Source organism: Podarcis liolepis (assembly GCF_965112155.1).
Source record: "Podarcis liolepis genome assembly, chromosome: 14".
Classification (NCBI taxonomy): domain Eukaryota; kingdom Metazoa; phylum Chordata; class Lepidosauria; order Squamata; family Lacertidae; genus Podarcis; species Podarcis liolepis.
Genome location: NC_139569.1, coordinates 14,868,454 through 14,889,746, shown reverse-complemented (window position 1 = coordinate 14,889,746; position 21,293 = coordinate 14,868,454). Strand labels below are relative to the sequence as shown.

Genomic DNA, 21,293 nt, shown 5'->3' with positions numbered 1-21,293 from the left:
ACCAAAGTCTTCAGGCAATGCTCCATGGGTATTAACGCTTTTAAGAAAAAGGAAACAAACTTGCAAGACTTTTTGTCTTGCGAAGCAAGCCCATAGGGAAATTCGTCTTGCGAAGCAACTCAAAAAACAAAAAAACTCTTTCATCTTGCGAGTTTTTCGTCTTGCGAGGTACCACTGTACAGTTCTTTACAACGTATTATTGTGAACAGGGTCTTCCAAATATTAAAGATCAGAAAAGATAAAGGCTTCCTTGTGTTGAGGAGATGAATTTGTCTCAAATTAGACCTAATATCAAGATTACCCAGCAAAAGCAAGTTCACACCTCTGAGTTTGTATGCATACTTAAGGTAAAAGGTGACCATCCAGGGGTCCTTTACCTTTTCTAAAAAAAACATACTTAAAGTACATATGTAAGAGGCTCATTTATAATTATATTTTGGGAATGATTCAAGTTCTTATGTAGCTGTGTTGTTTAATATCTTATGAACATCCCACGGTCAAATTATAAAGTAATTGTGTTGTATGTTATAAATCAAGCACTGCTAGGATTTGTTTCTTTTTGTTTTCCAATGTATTCCTTATCAATAAAAAAATTGGTGTGGTACAAGCAGATTTTTTTTCTGAAAGTGTGGCTCAGAATTCCCCCCCCCCCCCTGAGAACCACTACTTTAGACTGACTAGAATCTTCCTCCAGGCTCAGAAATAAGGACAAAATGCTGCTATCCCCTTGAAAGATGACTAAGTGTTTTTAAACTTTGGTCAGATTATGCCCTGTGTTTTGCAAACATGATTTTGAAGTGTTCAACTGTTGTTGCTTTAATGTTGTGCTGAAAGCTTGACCCTTGGGTAATATGATTTGACAAAGCTGAATAATGTAGTTAAAGAGAAATAAAAGCCAACACTCCATAAAGCAGCTGCAATATATTTATTAGCATTAATTAATATATACATTACCATTTTTATAATATTTCTTTGTTTGTTTTTAAGTACCTCTGAAGTGTGCCATTTAATGCAACAATTAATGCTTATCCAAAATGGAAATAGAGTGAGAAAACATGGCTACTTAATAAGGGCCAAAGATGAGCAAACCCTTGGCTTCTATTTCAACACAGCAATTAACTCCAGCCAAGGATCTGGCTGTTACCTGATAGTCTGACCCTTCTACAATTTGAAAAACCAAGGTTTCTGAGGATTCTGAGTAACTATATAGTTACAAACCTACCTCAATACGTCCTTTCTTCCACCCCCATCTCATTCCAAAAAATCTTTTTGTTTCAACTTAATGACTTGAGCATCTACACGTTTGTTTTGAAGCATAATGCTATCAGCATTTTCCTGTCCCTTGCCGCTTATATTTATACCCAGTGAATACAGAAGGAGTAAGGAACCTGTGGCCTTCCAGATGTTGAACTCCAATTCCCATCAGCCCCACGCAGCAAGACCAACAGCCAGGGATGTTGGGAGCTGTAGTCTTAACAACATCTGGAGGACCACAACTTTCCAACCCTGGATTTAAGTGGTTTCTATAGATGGCCATGGACCGCATGAACCATGGGCACCTATGGGCAGGGCTTCACAGCTGTGCCTCTGAGGTTCCATTGGCTTTTTGATTAGGAAGAGTTTGCCACAGCTCTCCTAAAGCAGCAATTAAAACAAAACAAAGTATATAGTTGGGGCACGTATATAGGCTTCAGCATAAAGCCGTTCTTATCTAGTATGCAAAATCCAACCATCTGGCAGAGTAAATCAACAGAAGTCAGATTCTGGGTTGAAGCACAATACATGCCTAGTTTATACCCAGCAAGTCTTCAGGAAGATTTGGGGCAGCAGAGATAATCGCCCTAACATTTTTTTTGGGGGGGGGTTGTACCTGAAGACAGGTAATGTATCTTCCCTTCCTCAAGCACATACTGAGTTCTGGACAGGTAATCAACCAAGCCTCTCCATCAAAGAAGACTAGAAGAACTACATTTCACTGCATACACTCTGCTATATGACTGAACCAGCACAGACCCAGGCAGTTACCATCAGGAATGATGTACTTACATGTTATTAAGTAAAACTGATAAAAGTTGATTTTTTTTTAATAAAAAAAGGAATGGCATTGAAAACAACACTGAGAACCCTTTACAAAGGGCTTCCTGGTCAGGACAGGGAAGGCAGTTCACAACACTTTTAAAACACCCATGAAAAACAGAGGCTTAAAGTGTAAACATTGAAAATAAAGATACAACCTCACAAAAACCTCTACAATGGTAGAGATTCTGAGCACGATTTTTAAGAGTCAATTCTGCACAAACAGAAATACAGAAATCCTGTATAAACGGGGTGCGTGCTCAATGAAAAGCCTAACATGTCAACATGGTAAATGGCTCCCTGAGTTGATCAACAACTCACTTATGCACACCAGCCCCGTATCCGGACACAGATATTGGAACAGCTGCAGGAGGCCCACATCTACTGCAAGTTAAACTGGTCCAAGGATGAAGTTCCAAGTCACTTGGCTCAAGGCACTAGATTTCTTCTCTTTTTAGCATCCCCTAAACAGCAGCTCCAAAAAAACGGCTCCAAAGGCAGCAGGCATGAAAAAGCACCTCAGCTAAGTCTCTGAGCTTCAGTTAGCTTCCTGATCAGGAAGAGCTTGTCACGACTCTCCTAAGGCAGTAATTGGGTGGTGGGATGGGGAATACAATAAACAGGTATTTAAAGTTCTTCAATATAAAGTGCAAGTCCTCTACCAAGCAAGATCTAAACCAGAGTGGGGAGCCTATGGCCTCTCCAGATATTACTGAACTCATCATCCCTGACCACTGATCAGGGGTCAGCAAACTTTTTCAGCAGGGGCTAGTCCACTGTCCCTCAGACCTTGTGGGAAGCCGGACTATATTTTTTTGGGGGGTGGGGGAATGAACAAATTCCCAAGCCCCACAAATAACCCAGAGATGCATTTTAAATAAAAGGACACATTCTGTTCATGTAAAAACACCAGGCAGGCCCCACAAATAACCCAGAGATGCATTTTAAATAAAAGGACACATTCTGTTCATGTAAAAACACCAGGCAGGCCCCACAAATAACCCAGAGATACATTTTAAATAAAAGGACACATTCTACTCATGTAAAAACACGCTGATTCCTGGACCGTCTGTGGGCCGGATTTAGAAGGCAATTGGGCCGGATCCGGCCCCCGGGCCTTAGTTTGCCTACCCATGCCATTGATCATGCTGGCTGGAGCCAATGGGAGCTGGCATCCAAGAACATCCCTACCCTTAACCTAAGCAAAAGCACAGTGACTGAACAGCAGTTGGCTCTGAATAAAGAAATGCAAGGACAACCTTCCACTTCCCTCAAAATTCCTGTTGCCACTCTTCAGCCTGTTACTCCTTAGAGTGTGGCCAGACTTCAGTTTCTACTCCATTCATTCTGATTTCCTGCCTTACTGAAGCCCAGAGAAGACTGTGCTCAGATACCTGTGCCATAATAATGCCACAGGCTAATCCGGCCTGGTGCCCTCCAAATGCTGGGACTACAGCTCCTATCAGCTCCCACCAGGACAGCTAGTGGGAGTTGTAGTCCAACATATGGAGGGCACCAGGTTGGCAAAGGCTGGTGTACGCCTTGGACTCCATGGGTTGCAGCTTGTGGCGCTCTCTGAAGCCCAGAAATGTATTTCTAGCCATCAAGATTAAAGCTAAAGCAAAAACACAGTGCACCATTTTAAAGAGGCAAAATATGTAAAACACAGAGGGGGGAAAAAGCAACCCTGCCAAACTCTTGCAGAGTTCGCTGAATGACAGTGGGGCCTAGGAGTTAATTACACAAAGCAACGGCCTTGGTTGACATCCCATGTGAGTAATCTGTCCAAGGTTTTAATTTGACATCATGTCCTATGATCCCACAATAAATATTTAGCAGGTTAAAAAAAAAGATGGCTCTCATCACACATTGTACTGTTAGGACAACTTGTGCATGCAGTATTTGGGGAGGGGAGATGAAGCACTGATTTAAACTTACCATAACTAATTGTTCCCTGAGTTGATTGACAACTCGTTTATGTGCTCCAGCCAAGGCAATGAAATAAAACATAATAAGGCTGTAAAACAAGGGAGAAACACAAACATCAGGACAGTTTAATACTGGTGCAGGCCCAAGTTGTGTAAAACAGCATCCGGAAGATTGAGATACATATGAAATAATAGTAAGGATTCCCAAGCTACCAAATGCAGGAACAACTTCAACAAGACAGATGAAGAGTTCCTCGAGCCCAGTAATCTGTCTCCAATAGCAATTTAATGTTTATCATGGATGTTTAGGGCCATAAACATATTAACTAACCTGTCAGGGAACTGACATCGGAGGGAGAGGCGAAGGGGAGGCTCCCAGATGATGCTGGCGAAGGACCCAGCAGCAGGGGGAGAAACAGCTCAGTAGAGGGGGAAGCCAATCAGCACAACACCAGGGATAAAGGGGGGCAGACGGGGGAATTGGAGAGAGGGCTCCAGGACTCTTCACTGGACATCAGTGAGGAGAGCCCAGGTCCTCGGCTACCCACGCCTTCCCTGCGCAGAAGACTCCCGCGCAGTGAGAGGAGGAGGAGACTGGGTGTCAAACAACTTTAATGTTGGAAGAGGTTCAAGAAACGCCCACTGACGGATTCTGCCAGTGACTGAGGCAGCCACGATGAGAAGGGGCTGTGCAGTCAGAAAGGTTTAACAAGGCAAATTAACCAAGAAAGGCACCAGCTTACGCACGAGTAACTCATACCTATTACATAACCAATTACCTTTTTCTGCATTTATACAGGAAGCTGCCCTATACGAGCTCAAGCTCTTTGCCCATCTAACTCAGTGTTGTCGTCTTTGACTTGGCAGCTGCTCTCCAGGCCTTCATGCAGAGGGTCTTTCCTGTCAGCTGCCACCCAACCTTTTGAACTGGAGATACCAAGGACTGAACCCTGGGACCATCTGCATCCAAGGCGTGAGCCCTACATCAACTACATTCTTCTTAGTATTTGAACAATGAAATCCACGAGAAGAGAGGCATTGCTGTGTCAAAAGACTGCTATAATTGGGGCTGCATGTAAGGATCTAAAAGGCAGCAGTGCTGGAGGCCTTGGAGGTCTGATGTCAATCAAACTCAACAACAGAATCAGAATTGGAAAGGATCTCAAAAGGTCTTTTAGTCCTTTTAGAGACCAGGGCCCTGCGGGACTTGACATCTTTCCGCAGGGCCTGCAAGACAGAGCTGTTCCACCAGGCCTTTGGCCAGGGCACAGCCTGACTCCCTCCCTCGGCAATCTTTGCGGAGCTCTGGCAAAATGGTTGCCAGTGGCTTGAATTAATTAATTTTATAATGAATGATTTTAGAGTGTTGTTTGTGCTGTACTTTTGTACTGTTTTATTGTTGTTAGCCGCCCTGAGCCCGGCTTCGGCTGGGGAGGGCGGGATATAAATAAAATTTATTATTATTATTATTATTATTATTATTATTATTATTAGTCCAACTCCCAACCAATGTAGGGAATCCATGGCTACTGCATCCTTATCTAGTCCCTGCTTAGAAAACCCTAACCTAAGGAGTCTTTTGCCCAAGCTAGTCCTTCCCAGTACAGGGCCAGTCAGCCCGGTGGCCTCCCAGTACAGGGCAGCTTCAAACGTACATGGGACACTCAACCCTAGCAAAGGCTGCAACACTGTCCACGCTGCTTTCTCCACAGCAGATGCCTGCCAATGGTGACCTCAGCAACTGAAGCTAAACAAGAGACCAGTATTCTAAGCTTGAGAAGAGGAATGGCCTTTTTTTTTATTGAACTATAAGCTGCTCTCGGAGCCTTTGCCGCTGAAGAGCAGGGCAAAAATCCTTTAAATAAACAAAGGAACAGCAGTGACATTAATAAAATAGTGCTTCCAGCACACAACTGCGGTATCATGCACAATGTAAGAATACCAGCTACAAAAACACTGCTCTATATAGTGCTAAGCGATTATCAGTTAAAGGGGGAAAGGGTGGCAGCTGGACACATTATTAAGATACAGTAGATCTTTTTCTATTTTTACAATATCATATGGATATCATACTTGCAGAAACACCAGCAGTATGAACTGTTTCAACTAAATATCGAATGGTTGCTTCTGCATAGCAGTGCTCAGCATCCCTGCCCCCCCCGAAAAAATAATCTGGTACATTTACATTGGAACATGATCCAATAAAGTGTACTGGGAATATTTTTCTATTGACCCCAGACAACACCGAAGAACAACATGGAAGAGATCAAGGCCAGCCTGGCCAGAGCTTACCAGACAACCATAAAGAAAGGCACTGCAAATGCTTCCGATACAATGCCATTCAGAACCTTCTGCAATACTGGTGGAAAATGATGCGCCGTATGTTCTATGACATCCCATGAACGGTTAACATTCACAAAAGGCCCACACGCTTTTGAGGAGGGAATGCTGTTTAAGCGGGGAAGGAAGGAAGCATGGGCAAGAAAATTACTATTAACTAACCTTATTAGTCATTTTTAATGCAAAAGTAACTTAAAATGTCTTACAATAATGACGAAGTAACGTATACATTAAAACCAGCATGAAACGAAAACAATAAAATATAAAACTTGATCATATTTTTAAAAGACAGAACTAAACTCCTGACCTCCCATAGAGGGGGGCATATGGAAATGATGATAGAGGGGTCTAGGTTGATTCATATGAAGCCCTACTCCAGTGTCCTCTGATAGCAGGAGCCCCCATTCAGAAGGCAGATGTGCCCCCACACTCTGAAATGAGACAGAGGAGAGCCTTTCTGCTTGGGAAACTCTCCCACGCCCCCAGAAAGGCTTATATGACACCTATAAAAATGTTTGTTAAGCACTAGGAAAATTCCTTTTTATTTTCCAAGGCTTTTTAGCTCGCGTGTACTTCCCCCTGACCATTTCTACAGTGAAATAAGCTGTCATCACAACTTGTGATTTTGAACATTGGCACATAAGTGGACTTGGATAGACCCATTTCCCCTCCCAGCTACACAGTAACAGAGAGGCAAAGCTGTATTAAAAGGACTACTTACTGCGTCATGCTGAGTCCCAACGGAATGAAAGCTAGAATGAGGCCAATCAAGAGCACCACCAGGAAGAAAAAGTTGGAGCTGGATGCTCTGAAGGGCCGCGTTGAAGGCTTGCATGTATGCATCAGACTAATCTGGAGAGAAGAGAAGAGCTCAGCCCAGGTGCCAGGAGTTTGGGCTCCAGGAGAGGAACTAGCTTTGCATAGCAGGGAGGCACTTTGAGAAAAGAAGCAGGAACCCACCCACCAATCACCTGTCAGTAACTCCCAATGTCATTTGAACCAGCACCTTCTTGCTGGTTCACCTATCTGGGCTAGCAAGTGAGGCTCAGGCCTAACCCTGAAGGGCCAGATTTTACCCAACAACATCCAGTTGTGGATTCCTATTCTAACCTCTATTCCTGTGGTCCCCAGACATCTTTCCCCAGACTTAAAATTTCTGACAGCCTCAATGTGGTCATAGTAATGCACTGCGCTAGATGCCGTATGCTTTTTAATTGTATCTTCCTTTTCTTTCTTCTGTTGTATTTTATTGTACTGCACAGAATTCAAATTGTAATACAATTAACATGCAAAGGGTCGCAAGCTCCACCCCCCCTCTGTACCTGGCTGAAGAGAAACAAGTAAGGAATTTGCACAAGAGCAAAAATGGTTGTTCTGCAACTCCTCCCTTTACAAGTCTGGTGCAGGATGGAAATTTTTAAAACTGTAGTTACAGATACACCTAGGCAACAGTCAGCATTAAAAAGACCAGGTACCTTTTTAATGTAAAAGACAACAAAATATTTTACTGCTGCGATGGCAGGGAGAAGAGGACAATAGAAAGTCCCAATCCAACAGATAGTTTGCCCGTAAACAATTTCCAGTACGTTGTCAGGGATGGCAAACTCCTGCAGACCACACCACCGGAAGGCCTTATATGAGCAATAGGTAACCATCAACCTAGGAACAGTAATAAAAAAGCCCTACTTTACAGTCCAGCAATAAAACTACATGAACCTTTTCATCATTTATAGAAATATAATATCAGAAACATAACTGCATTCGTAGCTAGCCAGGTAGTGCAGGGTGCAGAAATGTGGGGTTGGGCAAATGTTGCCAGATCGGAAACAAACGAAAAATTATTTCCGAGGTTGCTCTTGAACCTAACCCGTGGCACCCTTATTGCCATGATGAGATTTGAGGCTGTCCCCCCCCCCCAAATATTGTCCCAAGTTCATACACACTTAGCATGAATGTGCAAGTTCCAAGAGTGAAGCTCATGGTCCCAATATTCCTCCTCCTAGGTTGTCCTGCTGCTACAGTATGATGAGCTAAGCCAGGGTTTAGCATAGCATGTCAGCCAAACTGAGGCTCGTGGTTTAGCTCCATACAAACTAACCAAGGTTTATCTATGGTTTGTGGCTCAGTTATTTGCTTAAAGACAGCTTACTATTTTCAAAAATCTCTACTTTTGTACTTCATCTTTTAATAAAGGATTCACAAGGGGAAGCTTAAGTATTTTGGACTAAGTTAGGCAGAACAGGAAACCATGGTTTCTCTACAAATGAGATGCAGTAAAGCCTTGGGAGCCTAGGGTTCCCAGACCCCTCCCCTTCTTTCATGCCCACCAGGAGATTAGAGGTATCCACTAACTGCAATTCCCTGTGATGTTCAAACTCAGGCAACCGTGGTTTGCTTAAAGTAGCAATGGTTTCACGACAAGCAAGGACCTGAAGTGACCGTTATGATTCTGGCTTTTCTTGCTAGCATAGCATTTCTCACAAACTACAGATACCCAAGTTTAGACATTACAGGAAACAGCATTTTTAAAAACAAAACAAAACTGAAAGGGGTTACTTTTGGTCTTAAATGGTGTTTCAACTGTAAAGAAAGGAAATGCCTCTTCACTGAAGTTCATACTCACTTTCTTGGAAAGTCAATAAAGACTGTAATAGCAAATATTATGATAAAGTCAAAGATCATCAGCTTATACATTTCCTGGCCAACTCGAGATTCCCAGCACTGAAAGGAAAGGAAAAGGGGTTATCAAAATAAATTCAGCTAATTATGATGTTTTAAGATTATCATAAAACACCACTGCATTGTCATCTCTCTAAAACAAAATTCACAAAGCTACTGGAAACCGAATGTGGCCAAGTACAGCTGTAAAGCTTTTCACTTTGGTGAGCAGTTTCTGCCAGGGTTCCTTTGGTTCCAAGAGGGGTTTAAGGACAGTCAATGGAAAGGGAGACCTTGTTTCACAAGTCTCAATTTTAGTTCACATGTATATCTACTTACAGGGTAGAGCTGATAGTTGTATCCACAGGCCATGCATTTTGCATTAGTACAGGACCTGATCCGAGTCCACAGTGAGAACAAGAGAACACCAATGTTGGCCAGCCTCACAAAGACACACCTTCAAAACAAAATGGAAGGAACATGCCAATGAATTGTCCAAGTTTTATACTATGGGGATTTTGCAATACCAGGGGCTTGATTACAAAAAAGCAAAAGATATCCATGAGTTAAAATATGCAGCTTTAACCCCAAGGTGGTTGTCACCAATGGAGGCGAAGGCTCAGAAAAGACACAATATGGAGGCCAAATGGCCAAAATATTGGGAGATTTTGGAGCAAGGAGACAAATTGAAATTGCAGAGTTTTGAGAAACTAAAAGATAGAGTGCGAGATTGGTTTCATTATTACCAAATAAGAGAAGTATATAATTTGGACAAAAAAAATTGGCTTCCAGGTGGAAAAATCAAAGTTGGAAACAGAACTGTTAGAACCCAAAACTAAGATTTTGTCAAAGATGTATAACTTGCTGTTGAAATGGAATACTCAGGATGAAACGGTTAAATCTGCAATGATCAAATGGGCACAGGATGTTGGTCATAACATTATGTTTGCTGACTGGGAACAGTTGTGGACCACAGGTATGAAATTTACGGCATGTAATGCCTTAAGAGAGAATATTATGAAAATGACTTACAGGTGGTACATGACACCAGTCAAGCTAGCAAAAATCTATCATTTGCCCGATAATAAATGTTGGAAATGTAAAGAAATCGAAGGTACATTCTTTCACCTTTGGTGGACGTGCCCAAGGATTAAGGCTTTCTGGGAAATGATATATAATGAACTGAAAAAGGTATTTAAATATACCTTCTTGAAGAAACCAGAGGCCTTTCTCCTGGGCATGGTCGGCCAATTGGTGCCAAAGAAGGATAGAATTTTTTTTATGTATGCCACAACAGCAGCAAGAATACTCATCGCAAAGTATTGGAAGACGCAAGATCTACCCACCCTGGAAGAATGGCAGATGAAAGTGATGGACTATATGACACTGGCTGAGATGACTGGCAGAATCCGAGACCAGGGAGAAGAGGCAGTGGAAGAAGAATGGAAAAAATTTAAAGACTATCTACAGAAATACTGTAAAATTAATGAATGTTAAAGGGATGTTGGATTGAAAACAAGCGGTGTTGGTAAAAAGATTAATAAGAATATGTAAATATGGATTGATAATGGTGGAAAATATATATTTACTATAGGTTAAGATGCTGAGTAAGGATAAATGACAGAGGGTAAGGATTTGCTGAACTAAATATCTGAATTGGAATACAAAAAGGGAGGTGTGAGGAGGTCAAGAAACTAGTGAATGAAATATAAGATATGAAAATACTAATCTTCTTTCTGTTTTGCTTATTGGTGTTTTTATTCTTCTTTCTTCTATTTTGTTAACTGCTCTCTATTGTGTATTTCTTATGTGTTTTGTATTTTTTATTTTTGTAGTTTTTCTTGGTTTTTGTATTCTATGTTTAAATTTTGAAGTTTTTGATTGTTTATGAAACTTTAATAAGTATTACTTTAAAAAATAATAATGCAGCTTTAGGCATTCTAATGCAAAAGGTCAAGGAGAGGAAGCCAACTGGCTAAGGTGATTCTGCACAGAAAGCTTAGGGGAGGGATCCCTCCCTCCCATTTCATCAGTTTCAATCCATGATGGAATCTCGTAGAATCTCCCCTCCTACTGGGCCCTTGATCCACCTCTCTTCCTTTCCCCACAGCCAATCCATGGTTTTAAAGCTGCTGCCATGATCTCTTAGAAGTGAGGAGTCAACATGCCAAAGTGTTCTGCTCTCTCACTTGCCCAGAGCAGCAGAGATAACTCTATTATTTCTATTCCTGCAAGTTGTCATCGGGGTGTGTCACCCAACTCAATTTTCGAAGCAGCTATGAACCTAGAAGCCCAAAGAGTGACCATTTGGCAACACAGAATTAGAGAAGCCCAACCAGCCACAAGGCACTAGCAGACCTAAGAACACCAGAATAGGTGGCGGCAGGTGCACAGAGTTGGAAAAAGGTTCTATTTCGATATTGTGTTACGGAATCGAGCAGCGCGGGTGCTTACCTCATCAGCGTTAACCGGATTTCAAAGGCTGGCGAGTAGTCTTCAAATTTGATGAGAACTGAAAAAATTAATGGGGCAATAAAGTTGGCCATCGTAATCACCATGGAAGGTAAGTACTGTACTATGAGGTTATCATCAAATCTTGGTTTGTGGTCCTGCACAGGGAGAAAGAAAGCAAAAGCAAAGGGAGGAGTTGTTACAGTGGTGCCCTGCAAGACGAATGTCTCGCAAGACGGAAAACTCGCTAGACGAAAGTTTTCCGTTTTGGAGGTGCTTTGCAAAACAAATTTCCTATGGGCTTGCTTCGCAAGACGACAATGTCTTGCGAGTTCCTGCTGGTTTTTTTTCCTTCCCCCCCCCTTTTCTAAGCCACTAAGCCGCTTATCAGCTGATCCAATCAGCAGATAAGCCGCTAAAAGCGCTAATAGCGCTAATCCGCTAATCCTTCAATGGGCTTGCTTCGCAAGATGAAAAAACCGCTAGACGAAGAGAATCACAGAACGGATTTTCGTCTTGCGAGGCACCACTGTACTCTGGTTAGCTGCAGAACTCATAAAATAGGCCATTGGCCCATCTAGTCCAGCATCCTGCTCTCACCCCCATTGTGTCCAAGCAGATGCCCGTGGGAAAGCGGCAAGCAGGACAAGAGCCCTCTCTCCTCCTGGGGCTTCCAGCAGCTGGTATTCAGAAGTATTACTGTCTCAAAACATGGAGGCAGAGCACAGAAACTTTCAACTTGCAACTGAATCGCTCGTCAAGACCTGTTGCCTGCTGACCTGATCTTACAGTAGCAACTACAGCTTCTTTCCCAGCAGACGGAAATACACTTGGTCCCTGATTCTTTAGTTTTGTCAGCTATTCCCTCTGCTGTGTACTTCTCTCTAGCTGATAGCATCCCCGTATCTGCACACAAGACTCCAGCTGCAAAACTCCCATGAATGTACTTTTAAGTTCCCCCAAGTGTCTGCCTCTCGTCTGCATGGGAAGGTGCACAACTCCCAGGCTCATCAGCATCTTCGTTCCTCTCCACAACTGTTCTACTTATAATAACAACTTGTTTAAACTGGACATTCTGATAAATTCTCCAGGGAGGCACCATATTTGTAGTGAAATTACAACTCCTTGGAAATGGCGACAGTTATTCCCATTGCTTGCCCTGCCTGGGGAGATTTGTTTATAAAAATCTGCCATGCCACTTACATTGGAAATGTTTTCTTGTGAGTAGACTGTTGCTCTATAGATAGAATAAAAGCAAGCTGACAAAACAGCTAGGACAATGCAGTTTAGGAATATTCTCAAGCAATAGATGCGTATTTTCTCTCTGGTGGTCCTTTCTGCAACCTTCTGCCTTAGTCTCTCTTCCTCCAAGTCAGTCTGTAAACAGAAATTCATTTACCAATGTTATTTTTTAAAACTAAACCCCAACTTTTGTCAAATGATCCCTAAGGAGGCTAACAACAGATTAACAACATTCTTTATTATTCTTATGACTAAACATATTACCTACCCTTCATGAGCAAAGTTCCAGGGCAGCTTACAACAATTTTAAATTTAAACAGAAGTTGGTGGCGAAGCAGCCAAATGTGATGCCGGAGACATTCTGCTGAAGCCTCTCATCCACCTCTGCTATATTGCTATTTATTCTACACCCACTTTCCTGGGAGTAAGCCCCACTGAACATGGAAGGCTCAGACAGGCTTACACAGTAAGAGTAGTTTTTACATTTTTCTTACATGTTGTTTATGCTATGATTCACACACCGCTATTTATTTAGCTTTCTCTCTCACTTTAATTGAGGTATTATGTGTATTATGACACACAGCCCAGTTTTACATAGAGCATATAATTATAGAATTGTAGGTAGGGACTATGAGAGTCATCTAGTCCAACTCCCTTCAATGGTGCACATGGATGGTTTTTTTTTTTTGGGGGGGGGGATACACATAAGGCCCCTGCAAGAAAAATTTGCAATATAGAGTTCTGCTGCTCAAGATTCTGGCCACTCTATTTCATTTGTTCCATCCACACCTGGTTTCCCACCCACACCTCCACAAGTCAGACAGAATTCCATGGTCACTGAGCATTCTCCAGTGGTCTGTTTTGCCCCCTACCCTCCCTAAAAGTATTTCCCCCTTTTTTGCAATTCTGCAAACCTTGGGAGTTCCCCAGACCTGCTGCTGCCTCCCTCTGGTGTTTAGGTAGTACTGTTTGGGGTACATTTGCAATGGCAAGTCACAGCCTAAACTTTATAAAGAGACGGAATGGTACACTCACTTTAAGCTCATAATGCAAGCTGCTATGCTTGAGCCGTGCAGCATTTACATCCGTAATACAGAAATCCCAGCCAGCAAATATTTTGTTGCAGTAACTCTGAAACTGATCGTCGTTGCGTACCAAGCTTTGTTTGAATCCATCGACAGATCTGGAAAAAGCATCCCCCAAAAATGAAATGCTTGATTAGCAACTTAAAGATTTTCCCATTTGTACAAGTACATGGAAGAGTATACTCATTCACAGCCAGATCCTACCCATGGACACTCAGAATTAAGTGCTGCTTAATTCATTTGAATTTCCTCCAAAGTAACTCTGCATAGGATTACAACATTAGGGGATGAAACAGACAAAAAGCATTTCATGGTTTTCCTGTTGCTCTACTGTATAGCTTCAGCTGAAAACAAGATATTTCTAAATGTCTGACTACCTATCTATAAACACTCCCTAGAATTATTATCAATTTGATATATTCCCCACCCTTCACCCCAAGGTTCCAGGGTGGGTCACAACAATTAAAAATACAACACTGAAAACAGTTTTAATGAATTACGATAGGAAGAATAGGGTGGGTCCAAATATACACCAAGTGTAAAGATGTGCATCTTGAGAATGTCAGGGAGAAAGCAGGTATGCAGGTTTTTTTAAAGCTGGGGAGCACTGAAATATTTGGTACCCACCCCCCAGCAGTCTCTAGTGATACAATCCAGCACCAGTTTCTACAAAAGGATTTACTGATCACGAGGCAAAGCTCTTACTTGCCACGGAGTAAGCCATGATTGCAATCAGGGCCAGCCCCTGAGAGTACCCACAAAATGTTTCCCCCCCTCACCACGAGAGAAGGGGGTGAGTGAAGATCCACATCAGGAGCTGCCCCTGTGGATCCTGATCCCTGAGGCAGTCACCTCATTTTGTCTCAAGGGTGGGCTGACCCTGAGTGCAACTCTACACATTCTCACTAGGAAGCAAGTCCCGTTGAACTCAAGCAGAAGAGACCTTTGCAAACCTACAAAAGGCACTACTAGACAACACAGGGAAGCTCCTTGCCTGTTTTATTACCCGCATCATTTTCAGCCCAGTTTATCAAGTAAGAGAGTCTCTGGGGTGGGAGTGAAGGGAATTCCTGACCTATCAGATGGCACTTCCTCCTGGGGCCTTTAGCACTGCTGCTTCCCCAGAGGGAAGGGCTGCCCACCTTCCTGACCAGACTGGCAGAGCAAGGACCTCCTCAAATCCCTCTAAGGTTGTTTTTTAAAAGGAATTGTGCCTGCGGCATAAATAAAGGATAACTAAATAAAGGATAACTAAAGTATGTTGAACATTAACCATAGTGACAGGAGAAAAGATCATGAAGAAATAAGAGAAATGCAGGGAAAAGACCCAAATGGGCCATCACAGCGCACACTTCAAGCTAACTTTACCTTTTCACGATCCAGAGAAAGCTTAATGAAAGGTAACCCAGCGTGGTCAGCAAATAGGCAAGCGGCACATGGTATTTCAGGAAGCCAAAATAGATGGTATCTACTGTGTAATAGCCATAAAAGAGACTAGTCATTTCCAGAAAGCCCTGCAAGAATTTAGCACAGAAGAAAATTATTACATAGAAACACACAACGGTTTACAGACATGCTCTAGAGTCTTTGCCAAGTGCCAAAAGCAACTATTTGAAAACAAATGGTGTTGCACCCCCAATAAAGCTCTTTACCTATAAGGAAAAGCCTTCAACTGTGTAAATCAAGGTAAACTGGAAGAGCCCCAAAGGGTGGTATCCAATGAAGTAGCTCAATTGGCACAAGCATTTCCATTTGAACAACAGAACGTCCCCTTCCTCTCCTCAAACTCCCCATATGCCCTCCTTGGAGGGCTGGGGAGATCCCCAGCACAGATTTAAGAGGAACATGGGGGGGGGGGGAGGCCAAGTAGAGGGAGGGAGATGTTCCATTGCACAGTCCGAGGTCCTTGCATTAAGGAAACTACTTCATTGGATACCATCCTATGTAGTACAGCTGTCCTGTAAAAGGAAGAGAAGCAGGAACCATATACACTGCCCTAACATTTCTGGAGGAAAACTCTTCCAGGCGATTTTTTTTTTAATGTAAACAATTAAATAAAACAATTTTACAATGCTACAGCTAGAAGGACAAGAAACTTAAAATTAAAGCAGGGGTTCTCAGGATGTTCTGCATTCAATAATGTATGTCACATGCGCACTATGGATGCATTCGGAAAAATAAGTATCTACTTAATAAACCAATACATGCACAGGCTTCAGGCACCTGCAAGCAGTGGCTCTGCACGAGTGAGCAAGCAAGCAGCAAGGCTGCACTGAATGGGATAAATCTTTACCTGTCAAAGTAAGGGAACTATGTTTAATAGGTTCTAAGGAAGCCAAAATATAAGGCGATGGATCAAAGCTGGTTTAACAGGAAGCAATGGGCCAGTGCTTGCATGACATTGTAAAGCTACATACACACCATTCATTTAAAGCACATTTCCCCCCCAACCCCCCAAAGAATCCTGAGAATGGCAGTTTACACCTCGCCGAGCTAAAATTCCCAGCACCCTTAACAAAACTACAGTTCCCAGGATTCATTGAGGGGGCGAATTGACTTTAACTGCACAGCGTGTACACAACCTGAGAGTCTCTACTCTGAAGACCTTAACTTTAGAGATTTATCCTGCCCAATGCAGCCTCACCATTTTGCCCAGAAGGTGGAGGGAGGGAGTGGGCTTTCTACCGCCTAATGAAACCCTCCCCGTTTGTTTTGTTTTTTTAATCTGCTTCTTTGGATTTAGCAATATATGTCCAAATACTTACTGTGCCAGTCAGCAGATCTATAACGTAACTGTAGAAGTAAATAAGTCCCTTGGTACCACTGACAACATAAACTGTGCAGTGGTGCTCTGTAGATAAGAGATCAAAAGAAAATAAATGGAACAGGAGGAGTGAAAACAGCCAAATGCTCATCTGCTATGTCTGTACTTGCGAACAGAAAACAGGTTAGTAGGAAGAGTGTATTACCTATGCTCTTCAGGGGAAGTTGAATGTAGCTGCCATTGACCGTTCCATGCTTGTAAAAGGCACTAGGAAGGGTGATAAAGGTGAACACAAGGAGAAAGATCACAACGTTCAGGATCACGAGGAATCGTAGAAAGGAAAAGTAAGACTGGATCCCAGTGCCAAACTTCCCTATGAAAAGAAAGATGTAATTTATGAATGAACACATTTACTGTTACTGTAAAACTGTGCGCGCGTGATGCAGCCGCCTTGCTGAAGGAAAAGGTCTGGGCCTGGTCGGAAGACCCCCAAGTACCCTGCCTCAAGTTCCATAGTGGAAGAAAGGTGGGCCCTTTGAATGGTCTCAGTTTGCACATAATACTAAGCCAAACCAAGCCAAGCCATTGTACATGGCTTAGTGTGAATGTACTGCCTCCCAAGGAGCAGATTATAACCACTTGGTTCCTTCACAGGCTTTTTAGCTCAGCACAGCACCTAAGGTTTGGATTATGATATTGTCCAAACCTGGAATTGTGGTCAAGATCTTTGCTCCTTAACGACAAACTTTGGTGACAGATCATGGTTAATCAGGAGAAACTTTAAGCACAATCCCAGGTTTGGACAACATGCTAAACCTCTTCAGTGGTAGCCCACTCAGCTGTGGAACACTCTTCCAAAGTTGCCTTGTCTGCCATCATCTCTGGAATCTTTCCTTTGCCAGGCAAAGACACTTTTGTTTTCCCCAAGCATTTGCCCCCCTCACTGTTCCCTCCATCATAAGATTCTGAGGGTGGCTGGTTATCTTCCCTCCACCCACCACTTCAAAAGCACACAGAGATAAAGGAGGAAGTTGAAGCAATGACATTTACTCTCACATCTTTTCAAGGCTCAGATCATCACCTGAACAGTTGCCTCATCCTGCAGTTGTGGGGTGGGTGACTTGTGAACGTTTAGTGCATTCTTTTTAAAACTGGCTTATTTAAATGCATTGTACTTTTGGTGTTACTGTTTTAAGCCAAGTTAGTTACTGTAAAGACAGAGAGCTGAAAAAGGAATCAGGAGAGAACCTGTGTTGTATGTTCTGCAGAAGCTGCTGTTTCTGCGCTATCTTCAAAGGCAGCCTCAGTATATAACACATTGCAGTAATCTAACCTAGAGGTTTTTTGTATTTTTATGTTTGTTTGTGGATTTTAGCTGTGTCTTATTTACAATTTCATTTGTGCAATTTCTTTGTGGAGAGTTTCTCAGTCAACCAGTTTATAAATCCACTGAATAACGGAACAAAAGATGTGAAAAAGACAATGAAAATAAAGAGCAAAATCAAGCAGCATACAAATTAATAAAGAACATACCCTCAATACTGCGGATGTCATGTCCCCAAAGTTCAAAGTAAGATGACAGTTCTCTGGTATCCTCTACAATTTTTTTCCATGATTTGCTACTTATTTGTCTCCACTGATGCCAACCTGACAGGTATCTTATGTTAGCCACCTGAATTTCCCTAGTAAGATAAAATGAATTAACATGACAAGATCATTGGGGGGTTCATTTTAGAACTGGTGAAAATGCAGGATTATTTTTTTAAAAAAAAATAACTGCACATGATGCATCCCAAAGCAATTTACAATATAAGATATAAAGTTAAAAGTCTCTTAGCTTACAATTTCCATGCCTGTTGGACCATGAGTGAGAACTGAGAATGGCCATTGCCTATATCATAAACTGAAAGGGGGTTTATACTTTTGGAATTAATTTTTCATCTAAACACAAAGATTTGGATTCTTTTACTTCCGTCATCTTAACCTAGATTCCCTGAACACGGACCAATGCTTAGGAGCGTGGTGGAGGCAAAATGACTTACTGCTATTTAGAAACAATTTTAGAAATTAATAAAATCCATTTCCCAGAAGCAATTTTTACCCAGAAATGGATCCCACTACCACAACTACTATACAGCTTAAAGAGTTTCTCTCTCTAACCTTAATCTTCTCTTCTCTGCGATAGTTAAGGCATATTCTCTCAGTGGCTGTGCAGAGCCTGGGCTTCCTGGTCCAACCCTTTCTAGGAGACTGCTGGTCTCGCCAGAAGCTGTCCGTGCTAAACTGCGGTAGTCCCGCAATCCTCCAGCTGAAGTTCTCCTCCTCAACATAGACTGGTAACTGGGTAGTTCTTGCAGAAAGGCAACAGTTGGTGCTACATACTGTGAGTCAAGAAGGAAAACCTCTGCAAAAAGAAAAGGGGGGAAAGGTTAACAAATTAGCTCCCAAGCTCAGTTGGTTAAAGCATGGTGCTGATGCTGAGGTTTCAGGTTTGGTCGGCTGGACAGCTGCATATGCCTGAATTGCAGGGGGTTGGACTAGATGATCCACCATGGAGAGAGGGGGATGGTGTTGGGAATGAAGTGTGCCATGTTCCCATGTATCCTTAACCATGACCTGTAATCATAGGAAAACCTTGGCTACAGATTGTGATTAAGGATAAGAGACTTTAACCATGATGCAGAGTTCAGATGACACAGGAAGGCTGCCATTGCACTGACCTGCTGTGTTGCACTGACCTGAAAAGCGGAGGGAGCAATCTCCTTGGGGGCCAGCAAGTCCAGGTAAGCCATAGTTCACCATGTGAACACGGCCGTTGTTTTGGACTAATTTAGATACCACTAAACTAATAAATTAGCAGCTATCCCATTATTAAATTAACATTAATATCACTCCTATTAATGCTATCAATACCATATATTATTGTTATTATTAATCATTAAATTTGTATACTGCCCTATACCTACAGGACTCAGGGTGGTTTACAAGATAAAAACACAAAATACATAATAAAATGACCAACCCAAGAATCCCCCTTCCCCAGCACATTTTAAAAGGGCATTGGTTATGTTTATTATTATGAGCTCTTTCTAAGCCTTAGCTATGGGCCCCAAAGGAGGCGGCTAAAAATGATCACATAATTAAATTAAACCATTTCACAAATCTGATGAAGTGGCACTTGTAGCCAATAGAGCTTTTACACTGTGACAAATAAAGCAATGTTTCTCTAGTTAGTTTTTAGACGGTACCCACTCAGGCCTCTCCACGATGACGTGAAGGACAAAACCCGCAGACATCCAACATTTTGTTGTTTTTGAACCCCCTTTAAAAGCACAAATTCGCTCTAATCGGAAGCATTTTTTTTAAAAAAAGCTTCCCGCAGAGTCGCAACGTGATCCCGGAGCAGGTTTACTCAGAAGCAACGCCCAGGTGACCTCAGCGGGCTGCATCACACTCGGAACTTAACTCAGCGGCGAGCCGTTGAAAATTAAAGGGCCGAAATTTGTCGTGCCTATTCATCTTAACCTTTTGAGCAAAGGCTAGCATTGGCTGCAACCCACGGCTAACTCCGGCCCATTCATAAAAATTAAAAAGGGCCTACCCTGAGCATGGTCAACAGGGGAATAGAACCCCGTGGGATTTATTTACTCCCCAAGAAAGCAAACTTTACGAGTTGCAACCTGCAAAAAGTGAGCTACGGGGACTCGGTGCACTTGAGAAGAAGGCGGAGCAAACGAGGAGCAGCCCCCATCTCTTCCCCGCCACCCCTTTCGCATCCACGGCGCCCCAAAGTGCCCACTCCCGTTGCCCACTCGTTTTACGCGGGAGTAAAAAACCAAAACAAACGCGCGCCGTTCAACGGAACTTTCTCCCAAGTAAGACACCCAAGAGGCCGGCAACGCCGTCCCCGTCCCGCCCTCGACCCACCGTTGCTCCCCCAGCCGGGGCTGTCCCGCCTCGCGGCGCCCTGCAGCTGCTCGCCCATGCTGGCCGTCGGGCGGCCTCTCGCCGTCGTCGCAAACAAAGCCCTCCGCCGCCTTCCTCAGGAGAGGCGCCGCCGCCGCGGCCAAGTCCTAACCGGGCTGCTTCCGGCCCTCTCCGGGGGAGCCAATGGAAGCGAGCTCGGCTGCTGACTGGGCCGGATATTATTGTTGTGAGGGAGGCCGGCGGGGAGCGGCCTTAGCGCCTCGTGGTGCCGCCGCCGCTGCCCGAAACTCACGTTCGTTTGTTTCGAATTGTTGCTCACGCTTGAGGCTCTTCTCCCTTTTCCTTTTGAAAGTTTTAGGTATTAGTAGTCACCCCCAGAACTGGCGCCGCCTTCCAAGATAACCATGACTCCATTAACATTATACAGAGCAATTATGATAACCCACCTGACTCTTCAGGAGCCTTATAGCCTCATATAGACATTGGAGACACCTGTCAGGAGTAAACATGGACCGATGGTGTCAAATTGTATGGGAAACGGCCTTACTAGTGTTAATCAGAATTCTGAGGTCTCCGATATAGAATAAATGTTCATGAATGTACAAGGCAGGCACATAAGTATAAAAACCACATGGTCTGAAATAGTACAGGAGAGCAATCCTGAAGCCATTTTGACTCTTCCCAAATAGACCTCAAATATTTCTCTGCAAGGAGCAAGGAAAATGGGAAAAGCTTTCCAATTGTCCTTGGACTGTAGGGGCTTACACCTCCCTGCAAATACAGTCTGGCAAAGTATCTGTTAAGCTGAGCAAACTATCAATA

The 21,293-nt window shown here is 43.0% G+C and overlaps 2 protein-coding genes across 6 annotated transcripts in view; one reads left to right on the top strand and one right to left on the bottom strand.

The window, feature by feature from the left end:
* Positions 1 to 910, top strand: part of LOC310692865 (uncharacterized protein) — a 14,284-nt gene extending 13,374 nt beyond the window's left edge. Inside the window, exon 10 of one of the 2 annotated variants that reach the window (XM_083474307.1) lies at positions 183 to 910. The gene's annotated coding sequence lies outside the window, so the exon portion shown is untranslated. The remainder of the gene's footprint in view (positions 1 to 182) is intronic. The other variant, XM_083474306.1, reaches the window with a different exon arrangement.
* On the bottom strand, positions 911 to 21,293 carry TMC7 (transmembrane channel like 7). Of its 4 annotated transcripts, none has more exons than XR_014518914.1 (16): positions 20,472 to 20,879; positions 18,705 to 18,948; positions 18,078 to 18,226; positions 16,750 to 16,917; positions 16,546 to 16,631; positions 15,149 to 15,294; positions 13,731 to 13,878; positions 12,657 to 12,830; positions 11,457 to 11,611; positions 9,342 to 9,459; positions 8,968 to 9,065; positions 7,820 to 8,003; positions 7,066 to 7,196; positions 6,297 to 6,452; positions 3,108 to 4,093; positions 911 to 3,039 (listed from the first exon to the last, which is right to left on the bottom strand). XR_014518914.1 is itself a non-coding variant. In XM_083474300.1 (16 exons), the coding sequence occupies exons 2-16, from the start codon at positions 18,872 to 18,874 to the stop codon at positions 2,596 to 2,598; spliced, it is 2,022 nt and encodes a 673-aa protein (XP_083330426.1). In that variant the 5' UTR covers positions 18,875 to 18,948; positions 20,918 to 21,293; the 3' UTR covers positions 911 to 2,595. The 4 variants fall into 4 exon arrangements, 3 of the variants coding, with proteins under 3 accessions (XP_083330426.1, XP_083330424.1, XP_083330425.1); XM_083474300.1 differs by lacking the exon at positions 20,472 to 20,879 and adding an exon at positions 20,918 to 21,293 and having other exon boundaries at positions 911 to 2,655; positions 4,015 to 4,093; XM_083474298.1 differs by having other exon boundaries at positions 911 to 2,655; positions 4,015 to 4,093; positions 20,472 to 20,694.